Here is a 23,236-nt window from a genome sequence, read left to right on the forward strand (position 1 = left end):
GAAAGTAATCTATGTGGTAAAATTTAAAATGTTCAGATTATATCAGGTCAGAATAATTTGCGGTTAATTTTAAATTGCATATTATAGAATCATAGAATGGCTTGGGTTGGAAGGGACCTTAAAGATCATCTAGTTCCAAACATTTCCCATGCTGCTGTGGTGTGGGTCACCCCTGCATGTTGCAATCCTCCCAGCACCAACATGCAACACTGGGGGCTTCTGCCCACAGAGTCCTGGCCTTCTTCGGATGTAGTCACCTGCTCCAATGTGGAGTCCTCTATGGGTTGCAGGTCGGCATCTGCTCCATCATGGCCCTCTGTGGGTGTCAGGGGGGTGGCCTTGCCGTCTCACCATGGGATATGGGGGAGGGGTGCACCAGCGCACCTCCCCCACTTCCTCCTTTCTTCCACTGACCTCGATGTTTGCACAGATGTCCTTCTTGCAACTCCTTCTCATAGCACCAACTCCTCCCCCCAGGTTCCCCTTCTTAAATACATTATCACAGAGGTGCAGCCACTGTCACTAATTGTCTTGGCCCTGGCCAGAGGCCGGTCTGACATGGAACCAGGGGAGGTTTGAGAAGCTTTTCACAGGGGCCACTGCTGTAGACCCCTCCCCTGGTACCAAAAACCCCACCACACAAACCCAGCACAGAGGCAATCGTTGAATATTAACCAGTTTTCTTGGGCCCCTCTTCCCTCCAGGGCTTTATCCCATGGTATTTTACCAAACAGATCCCTGTAAGGGCCAAAGTCTGCTCTCCTGAAGTCCAGGGTAGCAAGCTTGCTGTGCACCCTCCTCACTGCCCTAAGGACCTTGAACTCCACCATTTCATGGCCACTGCAGCCCAGGCTGTCCCTGAGCTTCTCATTCCCCACCAGCTCCTCCTTGTTGGTGAGAACAACCAACATTCCAACACAAGAGTCAAACTAACATTATGCTAAGTGGTTTTTAGCGCATAAGATTACTCAATATGTATTTTTTGTTCCCATCTCTTATGAAAAAAATAATTTCCTGTGGTATACTTTGTATGTTTTGTATACTCTTACGGGTACTGCACATAGAAGAAAGGGGTGGTAATTAGAATAAAACGTTATTCATAATGAATTATAAAACACCTACTGAACCAACCCCATCTTTTAGTATTGAGTTTTACTAATGCTCTCCTTTGTTTCCCAAATGACCTATCTTCTTTAATGATGGTTTGGATACTGGTAAGATTCAAATCCTCATCCAAAGGCTGTGACACTATTGACTAAATCTCTGTTGACTTCGCTGAGAATGTGAAATACTGTATTGCAAGATAAAATCAGCACGTAGGTGCTCAGTGAAACTGAAGAGTCCATTAATGCCTTAACTCTTAAATTACCTTCTGGGTGTCTCTCTTGATAAGGACAAACTAAAAGGAAAAGTTACCTTTGTCATTAAATCTTTAACAATGTGATATTGACAGAATTGAGTCTTTCTGTATTTTTAGCATTTTTAGATTGCATTCATGCTCGTTTCTTCCTCTGGATTTGAGCAAGCTCTGTTTCATTAGTCACCAACCGATGTCTGGGTGCAGGGAGGAGCAGTGATTTGTCTGTGTCCTGTGTGCGTTACAAGGGCATCTTCAACATTATGAATTAAACTCCATCTTACTGCATTAGAAGTACAGAAACCAGACTGCCAGTGTAATGGCATCTTGAATTAATATCAGCGCTTTAAAAAACTCAAATATACACCTACTCTTCAGTTCATCTTTCTGGTACACAGTTTCAGAGATGAACTACTTAATTTTGTAGTGTTTTGATCCTAAGTTTTTATATTCAGTCATATTTTAAAAGCAGAACTGCTCCATCTATCTTTTTTTTTTTTTTTTTTTAAGTTTTCTATTACTTACTATGAACTTAATTTTCTTCTCTAAACAAACCTTGTGTACTTTTCCTGTACAGTTGATACAGGCACAGGTCTAGTGACAATTATTATGGATTACAGATACTGCAAGTGTGAACATGAATCAGAGATTTAAACGATATTTTAGATGCTCACTTAAATTTATTCCACTAAATGGTCTTTAGGAGATCTTGAGAATAATTAGAAATATGGGTACTCTCAGCTCTGTTACCAATCTTCAGCAGTTCATGGGGGAATAACAAATGGAATTAACCTTTAATTTAGGTCTTTAGGTCCTTCATGCACACAGGACCAGACTTTCAGGTGCCCAGGCATTGTGCTGAGCTCTTCTAATAATCTGGCTACTTATTTGGTGTCAAACTGGGAGCTGACCGCTTTTGAAATTCCTGTATAATACTTCCTAAGCCCAGCTTTTATCTACTGTGAAAAAACGATCAATTCACAAGGGCACAGATTCCTAATCAAATGTTGGCACTGCTTCTTCTGAGCACAGACAGCTGCCGAAAGGGTTTGCAGCTACCAGCCATCTCTGCTAGAGCTAAAGCTGCTCCGAGCCTGGGGGCAGCCTGCCCCGGACACTGACTGCAGGCTGGGAGAGGGGACTCTGCAATGTCATCGTGTGCCAGGGCCTAGAGCTCCAAGGCTGGGCCAGGTCCTCAGTAGGGCTTATTGGTCACTGTACCTTCCCTTGCGAGAACACAGTTTGGCCCAGAAGCAATGACTGACATTTCTCATTTTCCATTTCCTGCTATTCCTCCTGGCTACAGCAGTAGGAGCGAGGCGCGGATGAACGTGGGCAGTGCAGGTCTGTACCCACGTATCATCCAGTATGGTGCACCCTCCTTGTTGGTGCCAGCACGGAGTCTCCCACCTCACCTCTGTTTCAGCCTTACTAAGATTTCTTGGCTTGCACAGCCGGGATGATTGCAAGATCCTTGTGCAGTTTCTTACCGCTCTGGAGTAGGTCAGTGGAACTGCAGAGGTCTGAAGCCGGGATTTGAGATGCTGATTCAGATCATCAGATTTACAGGTGTACTCTGTCCTGCACACAAGCCCTATGATTTTTGTATATCAGAATAAATGTTGCAGAACTTGAACTGCCATTTCGAGATCTTGTGGTTAGATTTGAAACTTTTAAGAATGAAATACCACAACACATGCATACCCTCTAGAAGCTCTATTTCTGAAAAGCGGCAAAAGTTTGGGAAGTCTATGGGACAATTCCTGACCTGGAAGAAATTATTTTAATTTCAGTATAAGAAGTGAAGCCAGTAATTCTTACCAGCTGGGAATCTGCCCACTTATTCTTTCTATGCCATACCTCAAGTAAGTGCTTTGAGGAAAAGGGATAGAATAAAGTACCTTGTATTCAGGTATTCAAGAAAGCCTTCTTAAAAACTCCTTATTTGAAATTATTCTGTCAGAGCGAAAAACAATGCATTAGAGTTGGAGAGAAAATATGTATGTAAAAGCCTTAAACTAACAACAAAAGTACTTCTCGAAATCCTCCTCCTACTTTTAAACTCCTTTCAGTCCATCTGACATTTCAACAATATTTAAAAAAAAAAAAAAAAAAAAAGAAGGCGGAGGGATGGAGAAACCTTGTAAATGCATAATACTGAGGCAAGGAAAATATGGCTTGTTCAACATTAACCTTGACAAATTCATGCTCTTGTCATTTAAATGAATGAACCTTTCCAGTGTGTAGCTTGCTGGACCTTGGGAAACAGCAGTGAGGAAGGATTGTAAAAATGATGCTCATCTCTCAAATTATTTTTCTGAGTAAATGAATGATTTAAATGAAATCCAAATAAGGATGAATCTGCTCACTTGAATCATCTGTTCACAACCAATGAACTTCCATGTGAAACAGTGCTTACCCTCCTCAGTTGCCATGTATTGATCTAAAACATCTTCCCTGAGCCTTCTCTCTCCTTTTCCTCCTACAGGCAAATAGTATTAATTTTCCAGACATCTGCACATGTTTTAATAGCCTTTAGAAGGTTTGAAATGGTTTCTGTTTGACCACCACAGGGCTAAAATGCCATTAAGGCTTAGATTGTAGCAATACATAACAATCATAGCCCCGTAGTTCAACCTGGCAATAAAAAAGCTAATTTATTTTATTGGAGATTTAAATTAATGTGATGAACTCCTCTCTCAACAGGAGCTGTAACACCACTTTTATAAAAATACCATGGCCCTGCATATATTCAAAACCAGATAAAATACTTGTGACAAACCTTATGTATGTATTTGTTCTGTGTGCTTTTTGAGTGTTTGCATGTATGTTCGTGTGTTCACATAATGCTACTTACTGTTCCTGAGATCATTTTGTTTTTTCTGTCATAACTTCATTCTTAGCCTCATTTTTTTCTATCATCTGACTTGTAGACTCAGCAGGAAGAAAGTGATTAATAGATCCAGGGCAGTCTTCAGTGTTAGCCTTTTTTTTTTAAACCACTGTGAGAACTGGAATTTTCTTGTGGGCAAAAATTATTACTGGTTAGGTAAATTGAGTTTAAAATAGCTTTTAAAATAGACATATGCAGTTAATAAGGATATTTTTTAAAATCTGTGAAAGAAATATTTAGAGCTCAGACAGTTTTCATTTCCAACTATATGCTAGAGGAAAGCTTCAGCTTATCCCATTATAAAGTGATAAAGCAGGATTTGATGGCAGCGGCTTCTGTGATAAAATGATCATGGCAGCACTGAGAACGAATCTAATAAGGGAATTGATCTGTAGATTCCAATTCTGTAAGAGCCAACATCGATCAACATAAATGTCAATAACAAGATCGTACTGAGGTCTGCCTAATTCCTTTAGATGATTTTGGGGCATAGTCAGAAAGTGAATGTAAAAATGAATTTTAAACTGTAGGAATCACAAAGAGAAAGACCAAAATTATGTTATGCTACCAGGAATATCACTGACTGTCATAGTATCAGCAATTTAGCAGCGTGTTGAAATTAGTGAGTAGCATTTAATCACATGATTGATAATGCAATGCCTGTTGTATAAGTGAGACTGAATCATCAGTATTTTCATCTGCGATTTCATGTTGAAGCATTTCTTAAATACAGCGAAATATTAAAAAACAGCCCACCTTTTTACTGCTAAAGCATAGATAGCATGTGTAGGGCATGCCATGAAAGATTAATGGTATAGTTCTTCCTTGTCACAGGAGTTCAGTATAAAGTTGTTTCCTAAACTAATTCTGACCATGCTGAAATGTTAAGAAAAAATGGTTTTGTTTGTGAGCAATGTAACAAGAGGTGTCAGGATGTGCAGGAGTCTGCCTTTCACTCTTTGATGTTCCTATAATTCATAGCACCTACATGATGTTGGCACTCATTTAGCAGAATGGAATTAACATATTATTTAGTATTAGATCAATAGAGAGGTATTTGCAAAAAAACATTTACTGTTTTGTACCAGATTAATAAGAAACAAAATGTGAATATGTACTTAATAAGAAGTATGACTCTTCTACAATACTATACTCACAAAACTGCTGTTTTACCATACTCCAAGGAGTCTTCCATGAGGAAGCTCACTGAAAACAATTATTTCATTAATTATTTACATTCTGGCTAGATGATTACCAGGTCATTCATGTAAACTGTTGACTTTACAGTAATTACAAACCACAGGGAACTTTATACATACATTTTCCTAAGAAATTAAATTAGCTTATTTTATTGTTACTGCAATATTTACAGACTCCTACCATAGTGCTATTAAAATGAGAACTAACACTTTGGAGTCTCAGAGCTTGAAAACACTGATAGAGTTATAAAATGAAAACTAGGATCAGAGAGGATTACTTTGTGTTTTTCAATATAACTTTTATTTAAAGCAGTTTATAAAAATTAATAAAACTAAGGGATTTGGAACAGGAGTAATTTTAGGCTTACATTAATGTTGTCAACTCTCTGAAGAATATAGAGAGATTATGTTATTTATGTTTATGCATCAAATGCCTGCTTAATACCTCCCAATTTATACCCTAAGATACAAGTTTCCAACCTTCTGAGTTACTTTGGAATCTAATTTACTTTTTTTTTGCTGTCTTTGGATGGCTTGATAATAACAGAGAGCAGCAAGCTTGGAAAATATGAACCAGACGTGAATGAAACCTTTGGGGGTTTTTTTGTGCTGGATTTGCCTTGTTAACAGGATTTTGTGATGTAGTTTTAGCACCCTAATCTTCCATACAAATGTTTGTAATATCATAGCCTTGTACATTGTCTTGGATGTTATCAGTTAACTCTTAGTAAACTTGCCTGGAGGATTTACCAGCAAAACTGACAAACCACTATTAATACTGGGTTTGAATTTAAAGTCTAGCGTCTTCTGTATCACCAAGCTTCTAGGTTTTTTAACAATGTCAGCCTAGTAGGATCAAAAAACAACAAAAGCAAATAGAAAATATAAAATTAGAACTTTCATGGAAGTGTTTTTATTAGATTAATGGAAAATTCAAATCCACTTGACCTGAAATTGTTAGAATAGCTGGAAACTTTTTTTTGTACTGAGAATTGATTTAGCTTACTGAAATGTAATTTACAGTTAATCCTTTAATATTCATTCTATGTATAACTCTTCCTCCTGTTGCCACTGAGCAATACTGCATGTTTGTGATTCCTGTATTTTGCACAGCTATAGGTAAGACCAATAAATAACAGTCTACAACTGCTTGCTCATACCACTGTAAGAGTTATCCTGGTGTCCACTTACTGTGTATTAACACCTTCTTCCCACAAAAAAAAAAAAAAAAAACAAAAACAAAACAAAAAAACCCCATCCAGCTATAATGGTAATTCTGTGATACAGCTGTTGAAAACCCTAGCAGCAACATACAGGGCAAACTAATTTTAGTTAACCTGTCAGACAGACCTTAAGAAAGAACATAATATTAAATATAGAAGACAACATACATGTTTGTACTAAATACGATGTAACAAATTTTGTAAACAAAAGATTTAAATCCAGAATTGTTGAGCTGTCGTGTTACTACAATGAACATGAGCATGGACTCAGAACACTACACTAACACTGAGAGCAAGGAAAGTTAATATCTGAACCTCATGTTTCTTCCTTTGAAAATGCTGAACTTTCCCTGTGCCACTCCCCACGCCTCCTCCCCCTGAATAACGTATTTTTTCTTATTTCCTCATCCTTTAAAACTTGGTCTCTTTTTAGCTCACTTGCGAAAATCTAGAGAGACATACACCTATATGGATGTCCCTGTGTAGTTTATAAGATAAAACCATGGTTTATTCCCAGAACTGGCACCAAAAAAAATCACATTATTAACTGTTTACTTCTGGACAGAAATACAAAAATATGATTTTGCATGGGAGACCGTATTTCATGTAAAGGCACTGCTGAAAAGTGGTAAAAAGGGCAGGAATGCTTCTTAAAGACACACTGTATTCTGCAGCTGAACCACCATGATGCTGGACTTCATGTTAGTCTGAAACATTTATAAGAAATAGCCACAGTTAGAAGTAACTTCACCTTGTCAGGATAAATGATGATTGCAAAGCAAATTATTAGAGAATTAGAAAGAAAAGAACACGGCTATTCCCACAGTGAAATGTCCCTGAAATTACCCTAAAGGATAGGTACAAGAAGGAATCTGGGATGGCATATACCATGCACAAGAACTCTACTGGGAAGCTGCCTTTCTTCACATGCAGTAAGCAGCTGGAATGATGAAGGCAAGTTCCTAACCAAGCTGGTTAACCAGTGGAAAGTGCTCAGTATGGCAATTGCTATTGCCATTATAGACTATGAAAAGAAAATGGAAAGAATAATTTTCTTTTGCTGCAAAGTAAACAGTGGTGGCCATGAAGTTCTGTTTATAGGAAGTGAATAGTAGGAAAGTAGGACATAATTCTGATTTTCTTTTAAATATATAACTTCCAAGAGCTGAAAAAATTATTATAATTTATCTTCACGACATAAATTATATACAATAAAACATCAGGCATTGCTATATGTGCACAGTAGACAATTGCAAGTACGTTTCCTATGTTAGTGATTATTAGAATTAAATAAAATGGAAGCATCTTTTTGCAGCTTTCACTTTTGCTTCGTATTTGGCTGTTTTCTGTTGACAACCACTTGTTCTGCTCTCTTTAGAAAACAGAATTACCATATGTCAAAAGCATGTATATTACGAACTCTAATTTGTCTAAAGGCAAAATCTATATTACAAACTCTAATTTGTCTAAAGGCAAAATCTATTTCTACTTTTGGAGTTTTTATTATTTTTTCCTTAACTATACTTAACCTTCTTCTTTACTTCAGGGTATTTAGTGTATGAGAAGTTCACACTTCGTACTTTGAATAGTGCGTGTTCTTTATCTAGATAACTTCTGATGTAATGGGTGAAGGATATTCTCTCATCTGCAGCTGAACATCCCCTTTGTAATGTATCTAAAGACTAAAAAAATCAAGATTTCATTTCTTGAAAGATTATATTTTTGCATAAACTAATACTAGGTAAATTGCATAACTGTATTTTTATCTTTCTTTGGTCTGCTATCTTCTGTGGTGTAATGAAAAGGTAGTATGGAGTACTATTTCTGTAAGACCTTTGAAACTAAAGCTCATGCTGGATGTGATTAATTCATGGCTGCACTCTGCCTCTGATGGATATGACAGTTAAAGATGAACAAGGGAACAGAGAAGGGAGACAGGTCAGATGATTGTGAAAACAAGCCAGCTAGAAAGAGCTCTTGTCTTTCATGACCCTCGATCACACCTGTCAAGAGGTCACCATATCAGCACTCCTCTTGTGTTGCACAATTTTTGCATGTTTTTGGTAGAGTTACTACGACTTAACACATTTAGTACAATAGGGATATAATTGGAGCGGTGGTGTTGCTGACTGTTGACTTGAGGGGAATCTTCTTTGTGCAGAGAATTATTAAAAATGAGTGGTGTGAAGGCTGCAGAAAAGGTATTCCCTACCAGTCCAATTACAATGGTCAGGTTATAGAGAGGGGCAGTCCAGAGTACGCCTGTTCAGGTTTATGATGCTCCAGCTAGACAACAGCAAAGATGGGAGGAGGCCACATGCACCAAACTAGCATTTACAGCTCTGGCACGGAGCACCAGGGTGAGAATGTCTCCTCAGAACCTAGAGAATTTCTTTCATGTGAATGATGGACTTTGGCTCGTGTGAGAAAAGCAAAGCCAATTGATTTAATAGCAATTAACTTACCCAATATTGGAGAGCCGTGTACAGTTTGGCATAAGTCACTGAAAATTGTTCTGGCAATGCTGCAGGCCATTAGATGTTTGAAAAAGGAGATGGGAACTGATAGATATTCTGCACAGATAGTCAAGAGGCACAATAGTTAGGGGAGTCTCTCTGTAATATTGCCTCAGGCCAGCAGGTAGTAGCCGTCTTTTATCTTCCTAGAAAGCCTTAATAAGGATGCTGCTGGGGGGAGGGGGAACCGGCCTACCGTTTGATGGATTGGTTATCTGCCTGCCAGATAATTGTATTTCCTATTGCACTTGATATAATAGGTTTCCACCTAAATTATCAATTACTTTGTTTTTATTTTTTATGTGGATTACGGGAGCTAATCTTGACATTGAGCCACAAAGGGCATGGCCTTTTCTGCATCAATCTCACAAGCGAATGAGTAGTTTTCCTGCTACTGGGCACAGGCAGCCACAGAGAGTCTTTTTCTGCTCTGCCCTGGCCTCCGTACCGCTCAGCACCCACTTTCTGTAGAGGCATGGGTCCAGCCTAGCTGAGATGCTGTGAACTTTTTAGTCCTCATCTGCCCCGGCAGTACTCAGTACAGGGTAATTTCCAAGCAAGTTGGCCCAGCCAATACTGTATTCACTTCTATAAGGGTTTTCTGTTCTGCAGTCCAGTGCTCCTGATAGTTTCCTGTGTTCAGAGGGGCCCAGACATTCCCCACCATGTGCAAACATTGCCCATTTTCCCCCTATCGTTACATAGGACACCAACAAATGGGCCCTGTGACTTAAATTTATAGTTGTAACTTCTCAGTTTCATATTTAAGTATTTTTTTTAAATTATATGATCTTTTCTCTGCAAGGCATCTGTGGCATGGTCCACCTTTTGTTGCGTTGAATCATGATAGCATCAACAGTGATTTTAATATTGTATAATTTTCAAGGCAGCAGTAACTCCTTGATCTAGTTATGTGACTGTCATCTGAAAATAACCATAAAAGACCCAGTACATTTTGCATATCTGAGAAAAATCAGACTCGAGATAAATAATTAACACAGTCATCATAGAATAAAAAAATTGAATAGTTTGGGTTGGAAGAGGCCTTAAAGATTATCTAGTTCCAACCCCCCTGCCATGGGTTGGGGCACCTTCCACTGGAGCAGGTTGCTCAAAGCCCAGTCCAACCCAGACACAGCACTGCAGTTGGACTCTCACGAGAGCAGAGCAGAGGGGGACAATCCCCTCCCTCGACCTGCTGCCCACACTGCTCTGGATGCAGCCCAGCACACGGGTGGTTTCTGGGCTGCGAGCACACATTGCTGGCTCACAGGCAGTTTTCCACCCACCAACACCCTCAAGTCTTTCTCCCCAGGGCTGCTCTCCATCCACTCCTCACTCAGCCTGTATCTGTGCTTGGGATTGCCCTGACCCATGGGCAGGACCTTGCACTTGGTCTTCTTGAACTTCATGAGGTTTGCATGGGCCCACATCTCCAGCCTGTCCGGGTCCCTCTGGATGGCATCCCTGCCCTCCAGTGTGTCACCTCACCACACAGCTTGGTGTTGTCAGCAAACTTGCTGAGGGTGCGCTCAATCCCACTGTCTTTGTTGCTGACAAAGATGTTAAACAGCATCGGCCCCAACACCCACCCTGAACAACACCACTCGGCACTGCTCTCCACTTGGACATGGAGCTGTTGACTGCAACTGTATGAGTATGACCATCCAGCCAGTTACTTATCCACCAAGTGCTTGGTCCATCAAATACGCATCTCCCATTTAGAGACAAAGATGCTGTGTGGGACAGTGCCACATGCTTTGCATGAATCCAGGTAGATGACATCAGTTGTTCTTCCCTTATCCGCCAATGCTATAACCCTGTTGCAGAAGGCCACCAAATTCGTCAGGCACGATTTGCCCTTGGTGAAGCTCTGTTGGCTGTCACCAGTCACCTCTTTATTTTCCATGCACCCTAGCAGAGTTTCCAGGAGGATCTGCTCCATGATCTTGCTGGGCATAGGTGAGACTGACTGGCCTGTAGTTCCCCAGGTCTTCCTTTTTCCCTTTTTAAAAATGGGGGTTATGTGTCCCCTTTTCCACTCAGTGGGAACTTCACTGGACTGCCACGACTTCTCAAATATGATGGATAGTGGCTTAGTCACTTCATCCGCCAGTTCCCTCAGGACCCATGGATGCATCTCATCAGGTCCCATGGACCTGTGCAACTTCAGGTTCCTTAGATGGACAAACCTGATTTTCTCCTACAGTGGGCAGTTCTTCTTTCTCCCAGTCCCTGCCTTTGTCTTCTGCAACTCGGGTGCTGGGCTGGAGCCCTTTCTGGTGAAGACTGAGGCAAAAAAGTCATTGAGTACCTCAGCCTTCTCCATATCCTGGGTAATCAGGTCTCCTGTTTCCTTCCAGAGAGGGCCCACATTTTCCCTGGTCTTTCTTTTTTCAGCAGTGTACCTGCTGAAACCTGTTACTTGATTTTAAGTGATTCATTAATGAGGTTTTTTAGCAAGTAGTAGAGTTTCCCCCTTTTTTTAATTAGAAAATGGAAAGGAAAAAGAAAAACTAAATGAAGAAAACCAGTTTCCTTATCATTTTTCTTTTGTAATTGGATGACTTGCTTCAGTGCTGTGTGACTATATTTAATTAATGATCTCCAACTTTTTTATGCTGTTTGTTAATGCTAGTCATTGTGCTGGCCATGTGTCTGCTAGTTTATTTGCATAATGGTGAGGGGGGGAATATTCCCAGTGTGATGATCTCTTGTTTGATACAGAAATATTATCACATTATACATCTTGAGAACACACTTCCTTTCTTTGTTAATCATTTTAGTCTGCTGATTTACCTTTGGCATTATAGTTTTACAGAGTCATGGAAAAGATGATTCAAACACCGCATGACCCATGGGTAGCCCAGCCCTTCTGGTGAGTGAGCCAGTGCAGAGGGACCCCCGTAACTCTGAGCCATTTACAGCGTGCTCTGCTGGGCTACATCATATCACTTGCCAAAAATTGCTCCTATTTTCTGCCTGTTCCAATTGGGCTGATCTCTGCTTTTATGTCTGATATGGACAGTAACAGCAGCACACTAAATTCCATTGGATGACATTATAGGTATACTTAGTTTCCCCTATTGAGATGCATATATGTTCCTATTTAAGTAATGAAGTATTTAAAATGCCTTGCTGGAAAAATGGGAAGACAGTATTACAACTGTAAAACTCTATAGCACTATTTCTAGGATATTTTTTTCTGGGAAAATAAATGTTCAAGTATAAATGTTCGTCCATCTCAAATGTCCCAAGTCGTCATCTCTAATGCACAAATATGTCTGTAGTAACTTCTACTGAAATATCTCCCGAAGCAAAAATCAGGTAACTGGTTTCACTGGAGAAAGTAATTAATTCCTCTGCAAAGAGCAAGTACACCGCTTGTTCATCAGTGAGTCCTGGTTCTGAAAACACTGGAATTCTCTGGTGTTCCAACAATGCAGTTGGAATTATTGTCAAGAATGACACGTGTACTAAGTGAGTAAATCTTTGCGTTTGGGAAGACATTTTACCTGGAGCTTAAATCCTGAACAAACACCTGACAGTAATTCTAGTAATTACACTTTAAAAGGTGCATGCTGAATAACTAGGTGATAGGCATCACTGATGTTAAAAATCACATAGCCTGGATGTAGTTAATAGCTATAATGAAGAGTATCTTGGATACTGAGTACTTGCAGCATTTTAATCTATTCAACAATATATTGGACAAAATATGTTTATACAGTATATTGATCGATGAAAATATATTCCATAATCTCTCTGTAACAGATAGCACCTCCTGAAGAAACCTGGATGAATGTGTAACTTCAGAAATTACTCCCAAATTTATAATTAGTAGTTTGTAATAAAAAATGGCTAGATTGTCTGGAATAGATGCCTGAAGCACAGCATGCAGATTAACACAGGCTGTAGGAATGGCCGCCTGCTTTGTTTTCTAGCAGATGAATTTCTGCAGTGGGTACCAAGAGAGCAGGCTGGGAATTAGCTGGGCGTAAGATACTGCTTGACTGATGTTTCAAGGCCCTGCAAAGAGCTATCTTGACATTGCTGCACAGTGTGGAAGGGCTTTTGTGGCTACAGCTTCCTTTTCCCTCTTTGACCAGGCTTTTTGGAGGGGCAGGGTGATGTGCCACTCATGCAGCCTCGACAAGTCGCCGTGGTTCGCATCCTTCACAGGGTCCCCCTGGCAAAGTGCCCTGGCAGGGTCTGCACTGTTTGTTCCTCCAAGCTGAGCGCCCCAGTGCTGAGGAGGGGATAGACACGGTCTCTCAGGTTACAAGCCTGGAGAATTAATGGGAAAATTAAAAAAGCCTGATCCAAAGTCCTTTTGTTTGTATTGGTTTTTTAAGTCCTTTTTCATTGATTTCAATGGCCTGTGAGTCAGATCCGTGCTGCCTGTTACATGATATGTTGGTTCAATGACTGACAAGACTGCAGATATTTCTTCTTTTGAAGTCATTGGCCAAGGCATTCACATAAATCATGGATTTTATTGAAACTGCAATTAAAACAAATCAGGCTTAATGCACACTGAAAGTCTTAGTAATTAGTATACAGGTGAACATAGAGGAAAAGGCAAAAGCTTAGCCACCCTTCCAAGCAAAACTGAAAAAAGAACTGTGTATATAATCAAACAGCATGTGAATATTAATGTACAAATTCCTCTGAGTCCCTAGTTCCCTGATGCAATTATTTTCTATTCACATTAATTGTTCCTAACAGATGACATTAATGACTTTGAGTTAAAATGTGTTCAAAAGCGGCCTTCAGCAGATCAATGCTGTTTAAAAATAGGGTCACTTTTGCAATCATTCACGCAAGGTGTAACAGATTGTAAATAAAACAACATTAACATGTTGATTGATTTATAAATGTTAATTTTGTAGTTCATTTTTATGTTTTTTTCCTGAAACCTGTCAAACTGTGGATAATGGTGGGGCTTGCGTTCATTTGTCATTGTTGCATGTGAAGTAATGATAAGTTGCAAAACAGCAACTAGAAGAAAAAGTGGAGTTTGTTTTGCATGAAGAATGATCTGTTCTGCAGACAGGGAGTCTTGGACAAAGTAAGCACAAAGAGCAACATTTCAAATTAGAACAAATCCTCTTTTACCTCAGGGTCTTCATGTCCCTTGAAATTTAACAACAGAGTTTGGAATTTTAAAAATGCTGATCTGCTTCATATTTGACAAATGCTTATGCTTCACTCATTCCATTCTGCCCCCCCAGAAACTCCATTCACGTATCTTAGACCTCTCACCTGGGGATTTGCTTTCAGAAGTAGAACGAAACAGAAGCCTGATGCAATCTCGAACTGCTGATGCTCAGATTCACGTGAGTCCTTGTACCCCTCATTTGGAACCCTCCTTTTCGCCTCTGAAGTCTGATGTCAGGGATGAGCCATAAAGCTGATCACTGAATTGAAACACTGTTGAGGCAGATAACAATACTTCTTCCTTCTGTTCTCTGAAATTCAATATTGTGTCCTCAGTTGATATAGTAAGCAGATAGTGTCACTCCGTGCAAAAAAGCATAAATCTTAGCAATGTCCCCAATATACCTTTTTAAGTATTGATTACATCTCAGAATCTCTGAGAAATGGTCAAGGAGCTTTTTATTAAAGCCCATATACAGTATTATTCATCCTACTTTTATGATATATTATGTATGAACTTTTAAAAATTCATGGGCTCTGCACTTTTTTTTTCAGATGGGGTTAGCTTTGTGCTTATTTGGCAAAACGTTAGCCAGTGTGGCTTTCATGTTTCATTGTCAAAGAGAAAAGTAGCTTAAAAAACAAAAGTCACATAAAGATAGAGGGAAACAAAGAGGACAAGATCAGAACATTGAACATGTGTGTGCCTTGATCTTGAAGTATAGTAGTGTCAACAAAAATGTAATATCCTTTGTAATGCATACTTTAATGAAAGGCATTGTTTCAAAGGTTCATAAAAATGCTAATGACCCTTTGCATTATATGTAATTAAGCCTTCAGGTTAAGGTTTTCTGATATACAGTCTTGTGTCTTTAATAGTGTGATTCTTTCAGTTTTTTCTGATTTCTAGCAATTATGTATTTAAATTGAAAAACTACATTCAGGCCTTTTTACTCTTAATTTTGTTAAAGTCAAGATACTTAAGAGTCATGATTGCAAAAAAATAAAATTTCGCCATGTCAGTTAATAGACCCATATGCTAGTTAAATATATTTAATTAATGCATCATAAACATACTATTCAAAGTACTTTCTCAGATAATTTAGAGAATAAAGGAAAATTGCAGGAGAAAATGCCACTCTCTCTTTAGCGATCTGAATGCAATCTAGAAATTGGGTAGATATCCTACTTTAGAATATGTAAGGGCATATTATTTGCACATTTTCTCATCTCTTAAACAATAAAGATGATTACAGTAATATACAGTTCATTTGCTTTGCTTAAATATGTCCATTTTTCCCATTGCTAAAACTGTAGGACCAAAGGACCAACTGTAGTTGCAAAGGAAACAAGTGAGGGGATGGAAAGGCTCTCATACTAGCTGAAGATGACAGGAAGGGAAGGCAGTATTGTCAGGATGCTGTGATCTCCTCTTTTCTCCTACAGGAGATTCTTATAGGAAAGGATTGTACAGGCATCCTTTCCTTAAATACTATGATGACTGGGACATAGCCTAGTATAAAGGGCAGAAATTTGACATGACATGTTTTCCCAACGCCACAGCTGAAAAGCAACAAAATAGCCAGAACAAGCAGAGGCTGCCATTGGCCTCTATACAGTCACCCTTACAGGGAGTGGCGCCGTCATAGCTGAGGAAGCTGATGAGAAGGGGTCTCCCATGGGAACCATGATGTCAGAAATAAAGAGTAATCTGTCTCAACAAAGCGAGAAAGTCTGTTTCAGAGCCAAACCCACGGATATCAGCCTGCCTCTGATGCTGAAAGATGTATTCTTCCCAGAGCCAGTGTATTTAAAGACTGTTCCTCCTGCATCCATTTGACTTCCTAGGAGAACATGTACCAATAACTCCCAGAGGTGAAATGTGCTCTTGCTACCTCAAAATGATTTTCCCATTCATAAGTTTTGCCTGTGACAGAGAATAATGATTTGCCCTGTAGTTACGTTTGTCAAAAACAGAACATTATTATGTCAGTTGAGCAATGAACAGCTGTACTGATGAACTCCTCAGCAGTAAAAATTCTGCTCTCTCCCATTTAACTGAAAAAAGGTTCAACCCTAGTAGTAATAAATGGGAGGACATGGGGGAATAAATGGAAGAAATTAGAAGAAGGCCAACAAACATGTTAGTGTATGAGAAATGCCTACAAACTGAGCATTTTTCCGGAGGTTTGCATGAAGAAGCTGTGTCTACTGCATATAGTTTTGATAATTGCTATGTGGATTCAGTAACTTTAGATTTCTTGTGTCTTCCTGAAGCAAAATTATTTTGGGGTATATCTACATACAAAAATCAATAAATACTGTTTGAGCTTGCCTTAATGAAATCCAAAGCAATGTTTTATGAAACAGTCATGTCACTCTGTCTAGTGTTCCTGGTAATTAAGAAGATCTCTGATTCTGTAAGGAAACTAGAGAATAGCATAATAGAATGGTGCAGGCACTTAACATTAAAGAAGCTCTAACACTGTTAGGCACAAGAGTATTAGTTTGAAAACAAATTAAAGGCATCCTAGATACTCCTACAGAGGTTTAATATTTTACCTAAAGTGCTATCTGCTCTTCATTACTCTCTTCCTCAAAGCTGGCACTTAGTCACAGTCAGCTGAAATTGCATTTGGAGAGGGGCGATAACTACACGAGTACTAAAGGCAGCCATAAAGTGTCAATAAATTGCATAAGCAAGAGGCTTCAGCTGTCTGCAAGCGACACAAAGATGGATTGTCCTACGTCAGAGAGTTTCTTAGACAAAGCTTTGAACTAGATAGGAAACCAAAATTAGACTGTAATGGAGAGATTCCATTCTCAGTGGACATTCTGGTTGGGATACTAAATTAATTTACCTTGTCCAGGGTATACAGCCTCATCTGTTACATTGTAGGGCTATAATGCAGTTGTCAAGATGTACTTGTATTCTTATAACTTTGTTTTCTGTATCTTACTGGAGCATGCTGCTTATGTACAAAGCATAATTCAAATAGACTCAGAATAATCTTTAGCAAAAGAAGAGCAGAGTACTGGTTTGAGAATAAAGAAGATACCATGGAGGATTGTGGATTTTTCCCCCGACAAATGACAATGTTAACAATTTTTAGTTTAGTTCTCTATATTACATTCACCAGATATTAATGGCATAACAGGAAGGTGTAAGTAGCCTAGTTGCTTCTTCTTTGTCCTTCTTAGGCAAGGGAAAGTTAAATGATCTTTTTTCACCAATAAGATATTTCTATTTTTTCTCATATTTTAGGAATGCCAGCAGAATGTGAAATCCAGTATACCTGTCTTGAAATGCCAGAGTCAATTAAATATGACAGGTCCTAGCCACCTGTATCCCCGGAGCAGCTGCAGTAGCAGTGAACTCTCCCTCTCAAGTGCTTGCAGCGAATATTCCAGTGGTTCCTCCTACACTTGGAATGATGGAAAGACATGCAGCAAAAGGGTAAATCAGATTAATTTTCTACATTTATTACCTTAAATTCATCTGAAACAAGATTAATTGAAAAGCTGCCTATTTCAGAATTTTTTTAACTCTCTTCTCTCTTCTATATTTAAAACAGTTGTCAGTAAACTCAGTGAGGGTTCTCTTCCCTACATCTTCCTCCCTCTTATTCTGCCCCCCTTTTAATTTATTTTTAAAAATTCCTTTATCGCTTCAGTTTGCTCACAGTTTCCTCATTTGTTCTGACATTTATTCTGCCTTTCACAATCCAAATTGTTCTTCTTCTTTATCTTAATCCTTCCATTCATATTGTTCTTCCTACAGGTGCACTCACTGCAGCCTTCACAACACTATTAAATCCTTCATTAAAAAAACATTACTATTAATAGCAGTGGGTGAAATGTAGTGCCCTATGCAACTACTAAATCTCTTTACTAAAATGGTAACACTTTTTATTAACAGCACTTGTGAGTAATATGTGAGTTTTATTTTGTTTTAACAGTCATCCGTGAGCTGGGATAAAAGAATTAGCATTGGTTCTTCACTCCCAAGCAACCTCTCAAGTCCTGCAGATGATCTACCTCCAACTCGTATCAAGGAAAACCATATCTTAGAAGGGCTGAAGAAATTACAGAAACAAAAAATATTACTTGAATCACCTTCAGTAATATCAAAATGGGGTTACAAAGATTGCATGAACTCTAATGAAGGAATATATTCCCCTGGAGTTAAATGTGGCAGCCATAATGAACAGTCTCATTGTAAGCCAATGGAACTAGGAAGTATTTGCATTGAACATAACAAAACTTTCTCTTATGATTCAGATTCACATGATGATGCAGATGACGACTCTTCATCCTTACTGTTGCTGCAGGAAGTACCAAGCAAAGACTGCAGGACCTATTGTAACAAATTAACTCACAGTGTTTCTGACAGTCTCTTTGACTGGGATCCTAACAGGAAACACTTACCAGAAAGAAGTTCATATTTTAATTCAAAGGAAAGACCTGAAAAATTAACTAGTTTTGTCAGTGGAGTTCAGGCAGAAGTAAAATCATGCACCAGAGCAAAGCTGCCTGAGTTGCAGTTAAATCAAAGCCATGCTAATAAAGTCTGGAAGGACCTTAATTTTCAGCTTTCAGATACTGATGACAATGAAGTCTTGGATGAATTGCATATAGAAAGCAGTGATGAGAAAAGTCCATCAGATTTATTAGCAACTGCTTTTACTGAGAAGTACACAAAGACCTCTGACGTGCTCGAAGTCACAGAGAATTCTCAGTTTGTATCTACTGAGAAAGAGATAAAACAGATACCTGCTCACTCAGACATTAGGCCAAAGACATGTAATTTCATTAAACAACAAAAGGTTATAAAAAAGACCTCTTCTGAAGAGTGCATTACCGTAATATTTGATGCTGAGGATGGTGAGCCTATTGAATTCAGCTCACATCAAACTGGAGTTGTCACTGTAACAAGAAATGAAATTTCAATCAGCCAGGCACAAACTAGGTCCAGTGCAGAATATACTGAATTTATACCTCAGGGAACAACTGATTTGCAGACAGGAACCAACACTAGAAACTACACTGCTTTAGAAAGACCTGAAGATGAAATCGAGAAACAAACTGTGGAAGACAATACAGGAAATAAAAATTCAGTTGTCCCCATGACCTGCAGTGAATCTTTACACTGTGGAAGAGTGACACTGCAAAATACTCCACGACAAAAACTAGTGAAACCAGTGTATGATGTCTTATGCAAGTCCAATTCAAGCTCCACTGTGCATACAGGAATCAATCAAAAGCAAAACTTGGCTAAAATACCCAGCAGAGGTAAATTTTCTCCACAAAAAAACGATATGATAGAAAGCGAGGAGCCATCTGTAGCTCAACCACTGGGCCTTGCAACCCTTGAAAAATCACCTGGTCTTCCACCTGTAAAGCTTCCAAGATTCAAAAAGGCGCAAAGTCCACCTCGTAATTTTGACTCAAAAGTTGACTTCCAGGTTCCAAAGCCCCCTGCCCACCCCCTGCCTGGCCTGAAACGTCCAGGCAGAGGTGATGGGTCAAAGTATCCAAAGAGTCAGAGTCCAGCATCACCACTGTTGCCTCAGCACCTTATGGAGCCCAGTGACTATGGAGAACCTCCAACCAGAGACTTTCTTTGTGATTTAGCAACTGTAGAAGCCCGATCACCGTCCCCACCCCTTCCTCCAGGCAGGTCAACATCTCTGTTGATTCGGCCTAGTTACACACATTCACCACCTCTAGCGGTAAAGTTAGGAGGAGCTGGTCCCAGTGAAACAGAAAAAAATAAACTGAAATCATCGCCATTAAAAGGAACTGTGAACTCTGGCTTTCATAATCAATCTAGTCATGAAATGCAAGCAAAAAATATATCTTCTGGGGCCAAAATTGAATTATCTTACCTTCAAGAAAATGCAGAAGCAATTATGGAAAATAAATGCGTATCTCAGCAACACCACAGTGCATGTCAAGGACTTTCCAAAGTTTCCACAAAGCAAGTCTGCCCAAAAAATCCTAATCAGCTGGGTCTCCACAGGAATCGTGAATTTTCCAACACAGATTTTCAAGCAGCCAGATCCATTTCTCTAGGTTGTCCATCATCAGAAACAACTTTGTCACAAGATGTGTATTCCAGCAAAAAAGATATTTCCAGTGACAGTGGGGTGGATCAGCCACAAAAGATGCCAAACATTCTCCCCGCAACTCCTCAATGTCATACAACAAGCACAAGTGAGCCTTTACTATCTCAGGTAAACAATTCCCCATTGTCAGCATTGTTTCATGGTAGTGACACTTCACATGCTACCCAAAACTCTAATGAGAAAGGAATGAAAACCCGTCTCCCTGTAGGACTGAAATTATTTGTCAAATCTCCCCAACTTCTCCGAAAGAGCTCTACTGTACCAGGGAAGCAGGAAAAAGACAGTATAAATGCAGCTTCCAAAAGCAGTGTGAGTTCAAGTAAGTACAAGCAAAATGAATCTGTATGTGTAACCACCAGAGGTGCAACAGATGCTGAATTAAAGGACTCTAAGTCTGATACTGAAGTAAAAAATAATTTCACTGTGGGACTTAGTATGGATATAGCATCATCTCATTCACATGAAAACTGCAACTTGGCGGTAGACAGAGTAGATGGATTGGAAAACAAATTAGTTAAGAGATCTCTTTCTTCTAGCAACAAGTCGCACTTGAAGCCAGCTCTGGGCATGAACGGGGCGAAAGCTCGTAGTCAGAGTTTTAGCATTCATACAGGGGAAAAGCCATCTGCCTCTGTGACAGAAGGTCTCGGAAAAGTACGGACTCAGATTATTACAAACACTTCTGATAGAGGAAGTTCACTAACAAAGCAGAACTCAGCCATGGAAGGACTTCAAGCCAAGGCCATTCCTGGGTCAGCAGTGACACCAGAGACTCTTTCATATACTCCTAAAATCACAGAGAATTCATACTCTAGACAAGGTTCTTTTGGAAATATGAGTAGTTGCAATAGTCAGCATGGAAGCCCAAGCAAACTGCCCTTCAGATCATCTTCTAAAGCAGACTTGTTTCACAACACTTCAAAATGTGATGGAAACAAACCATTTTCTCAGAAGGATGCACGCAGCCTATCTGTCCAGAGTGAGAAAAGCACTGAAAGTTTTAAACACGAAGCTTTAAGTAGAAGAAATGTTCTGCCAGCAGAATTGGAGTTAGAGGCATCAGCTACTGTATCTTCCAAACAAATTTCATCATTGCAAAGCTCAGATGGAATAAAGCGCCCTCATAAATTGGAAGTAACAAAGTCACGAAGACAGCAAATGTCTTTAAAGTTAGCAGAAGCCCCTGAGAAGGTTACCGATGTTTTGAGTTCAACAGCTCTACAACCTACAATAGAGGAGAAAGTCATGTTATGCATCCAGGAAAATGTGCAAAAGGGTCAGGGACAAACCAAATCTCCCACTGCAGAGACTAAACTAAAGACTGGGCCCTCTATAGCTAGTTGGTTTGGCTTTCGAAAGAGTAAGCTCCCAGCACTGAGTAGCAGGAAAACTGATGTTCCTAAAACAAAGGTAGAAAAAAAAGATGTAAAAGTTTCAGGATTTGGAATTAAGCAGACAAAACTAGAGAGAAGAAAAGAAAAAAAGAAAACTGAACAACACTGTGAAATAGAAAATGAAATTAACAGGAAAACAGACAATGGTGACATTTTAGCTAATGTCATGGAAAACAAAATTATGAAACCATCACAAGGCACATCTGATAAGACTGAGTGCGAACAAGTCAAAGGTGCCACCACAGCTGCAAACCCACCAAAGGACGGTTTTATGAAAGAGCTTTTAAACAGGTAAAACACTGGGACACGATCTGGGACGTGTTGTTGCACACTGTATCTTTATAGATGCTCAGATGCTAAGTTCAATGTATATTCCTTTTAGACTAAGAATGCATAGTAGCAGTCAGTAGGTACACTGTCAGAACTTTAATCCCTACAGGAAAAAACACTGGCAATGAGATGATAATTTTGTTAATGTTACTTTGTTATCCAAACCAATGGCCTCTGAAATTAAAGAATGGCAAGTTACATGCAAGTTGATAGAAATTCAAATGATTCCAGAAGTCAAGAATCTAGGCAGATTATGTGTAAAGATAGAATATAATGAGGTACATGTTTTAATGTACTCCATCTGCATATATTGTAACCAGCAAACATATATTTGGTAACTAGTCATAATTAATTACATTTCTAGTTACCACAACCTTTGGTCACAGAAGAACTTAGCAGTTGCTATACTGTGTTTTCACGTTTGCCCCACAGCAGTCCCAAATATAATATAAATCATTATATGTGAAAGTCTAAATTGATATACTACCTGAAATTGCAAGTGACAGATTTGATCAAGGCTAGTTAGAAACATTTATCACTCAAAGGTCTAGAGACAGAAAGATACAGAGAGGTTACTTTAAACATTAAAGGAATGGAAAAGTAGAGTGATTGAAGAAGGGCAATGTAATTTATCAGAGGAATCACTCTCTACCTGCAGAGTTGATAAGAAAGCAGCTCAGCAGACAGAAAGTGGATCAAATAATGTTTCCTACAGGAGTGTGTCGAAGGGCAGCTCCCAGGGCTCCTCTCTTCACGGCAACTCTATCAGCTCTCAAGGAAACCACAAGAAAAACAGCAACACAAAAGCTGATATGGAAATGCAGAATCAGACCCTGGTAAGTGCTTTAGTACATGAAAACATTATTACCTTCTTTTTAACTTCTGGATGTGTTCCTGATTTCCAGTACAGACAAACAGGATAATAACTGTTTGTATATGATAGAAAGATTTTGTGTAGCTAAAGAATTGTGAATTAATACAAAAGTTGGCAGCTTGACTATAGGCCGGATTATACAGCTAGTCATGAAGATCCTAC

The 23,236-nt window shown here is 39.2% G+C and overlaps 1 protein-coding gene across 2 annotated transcripts in view; it reads left to right on the plus strand.

Moving 5' to 3' along the window:
• Positions 1 to 23,236, plus strand: part of NCKAP5 (NCK associated protein 5) — a 250,857-nt gene that overhangs the window by 168,632 nt on the left and 58,989 nt on the right. Inside the window, exons 9-12 of one of the 2 annotated variants that reach the window (XM_042784066.1) lie at positions 14,423 to 14,527; positions 17,614 to 17,805; positions 18,308 to 22,161; positions 22,859 to 23,036. In XM_042784066.1, the coding sequence (XP_042640000.1) occupies positions 14,423 to 14,527; positions 17,614 to 17,805; positions 18,308 to 22,161; positions 22,859 to 23,036 (4,329 nt within the window). The remainder of the gene's footprint in view (positions 1 to 14,422; positions 14,528 to 17,613; positions 17,806 to 18,307; positions 22,162 to 22,858; positions 23,037 to 23,236) is intronic. The other variant, XM_042784067.1, reaches the window with a different exon arrangement.

Source organism: Tyto alba, unplaced genomic scaffold (genome assembly GCF_018691265.1).
Source record: "Tyto alba isolate M040663 unplaced genomic scaffold, T.alba_DEE_v4.0 Super-Scaffold_7, whole genome shotgun sequence".
Classification (NCBI taxonomy): Eukaryota; Metazoa; Chordata; class Aves; order Strigiformes; family Tytonidae; genus Tyto; species Tyto alba.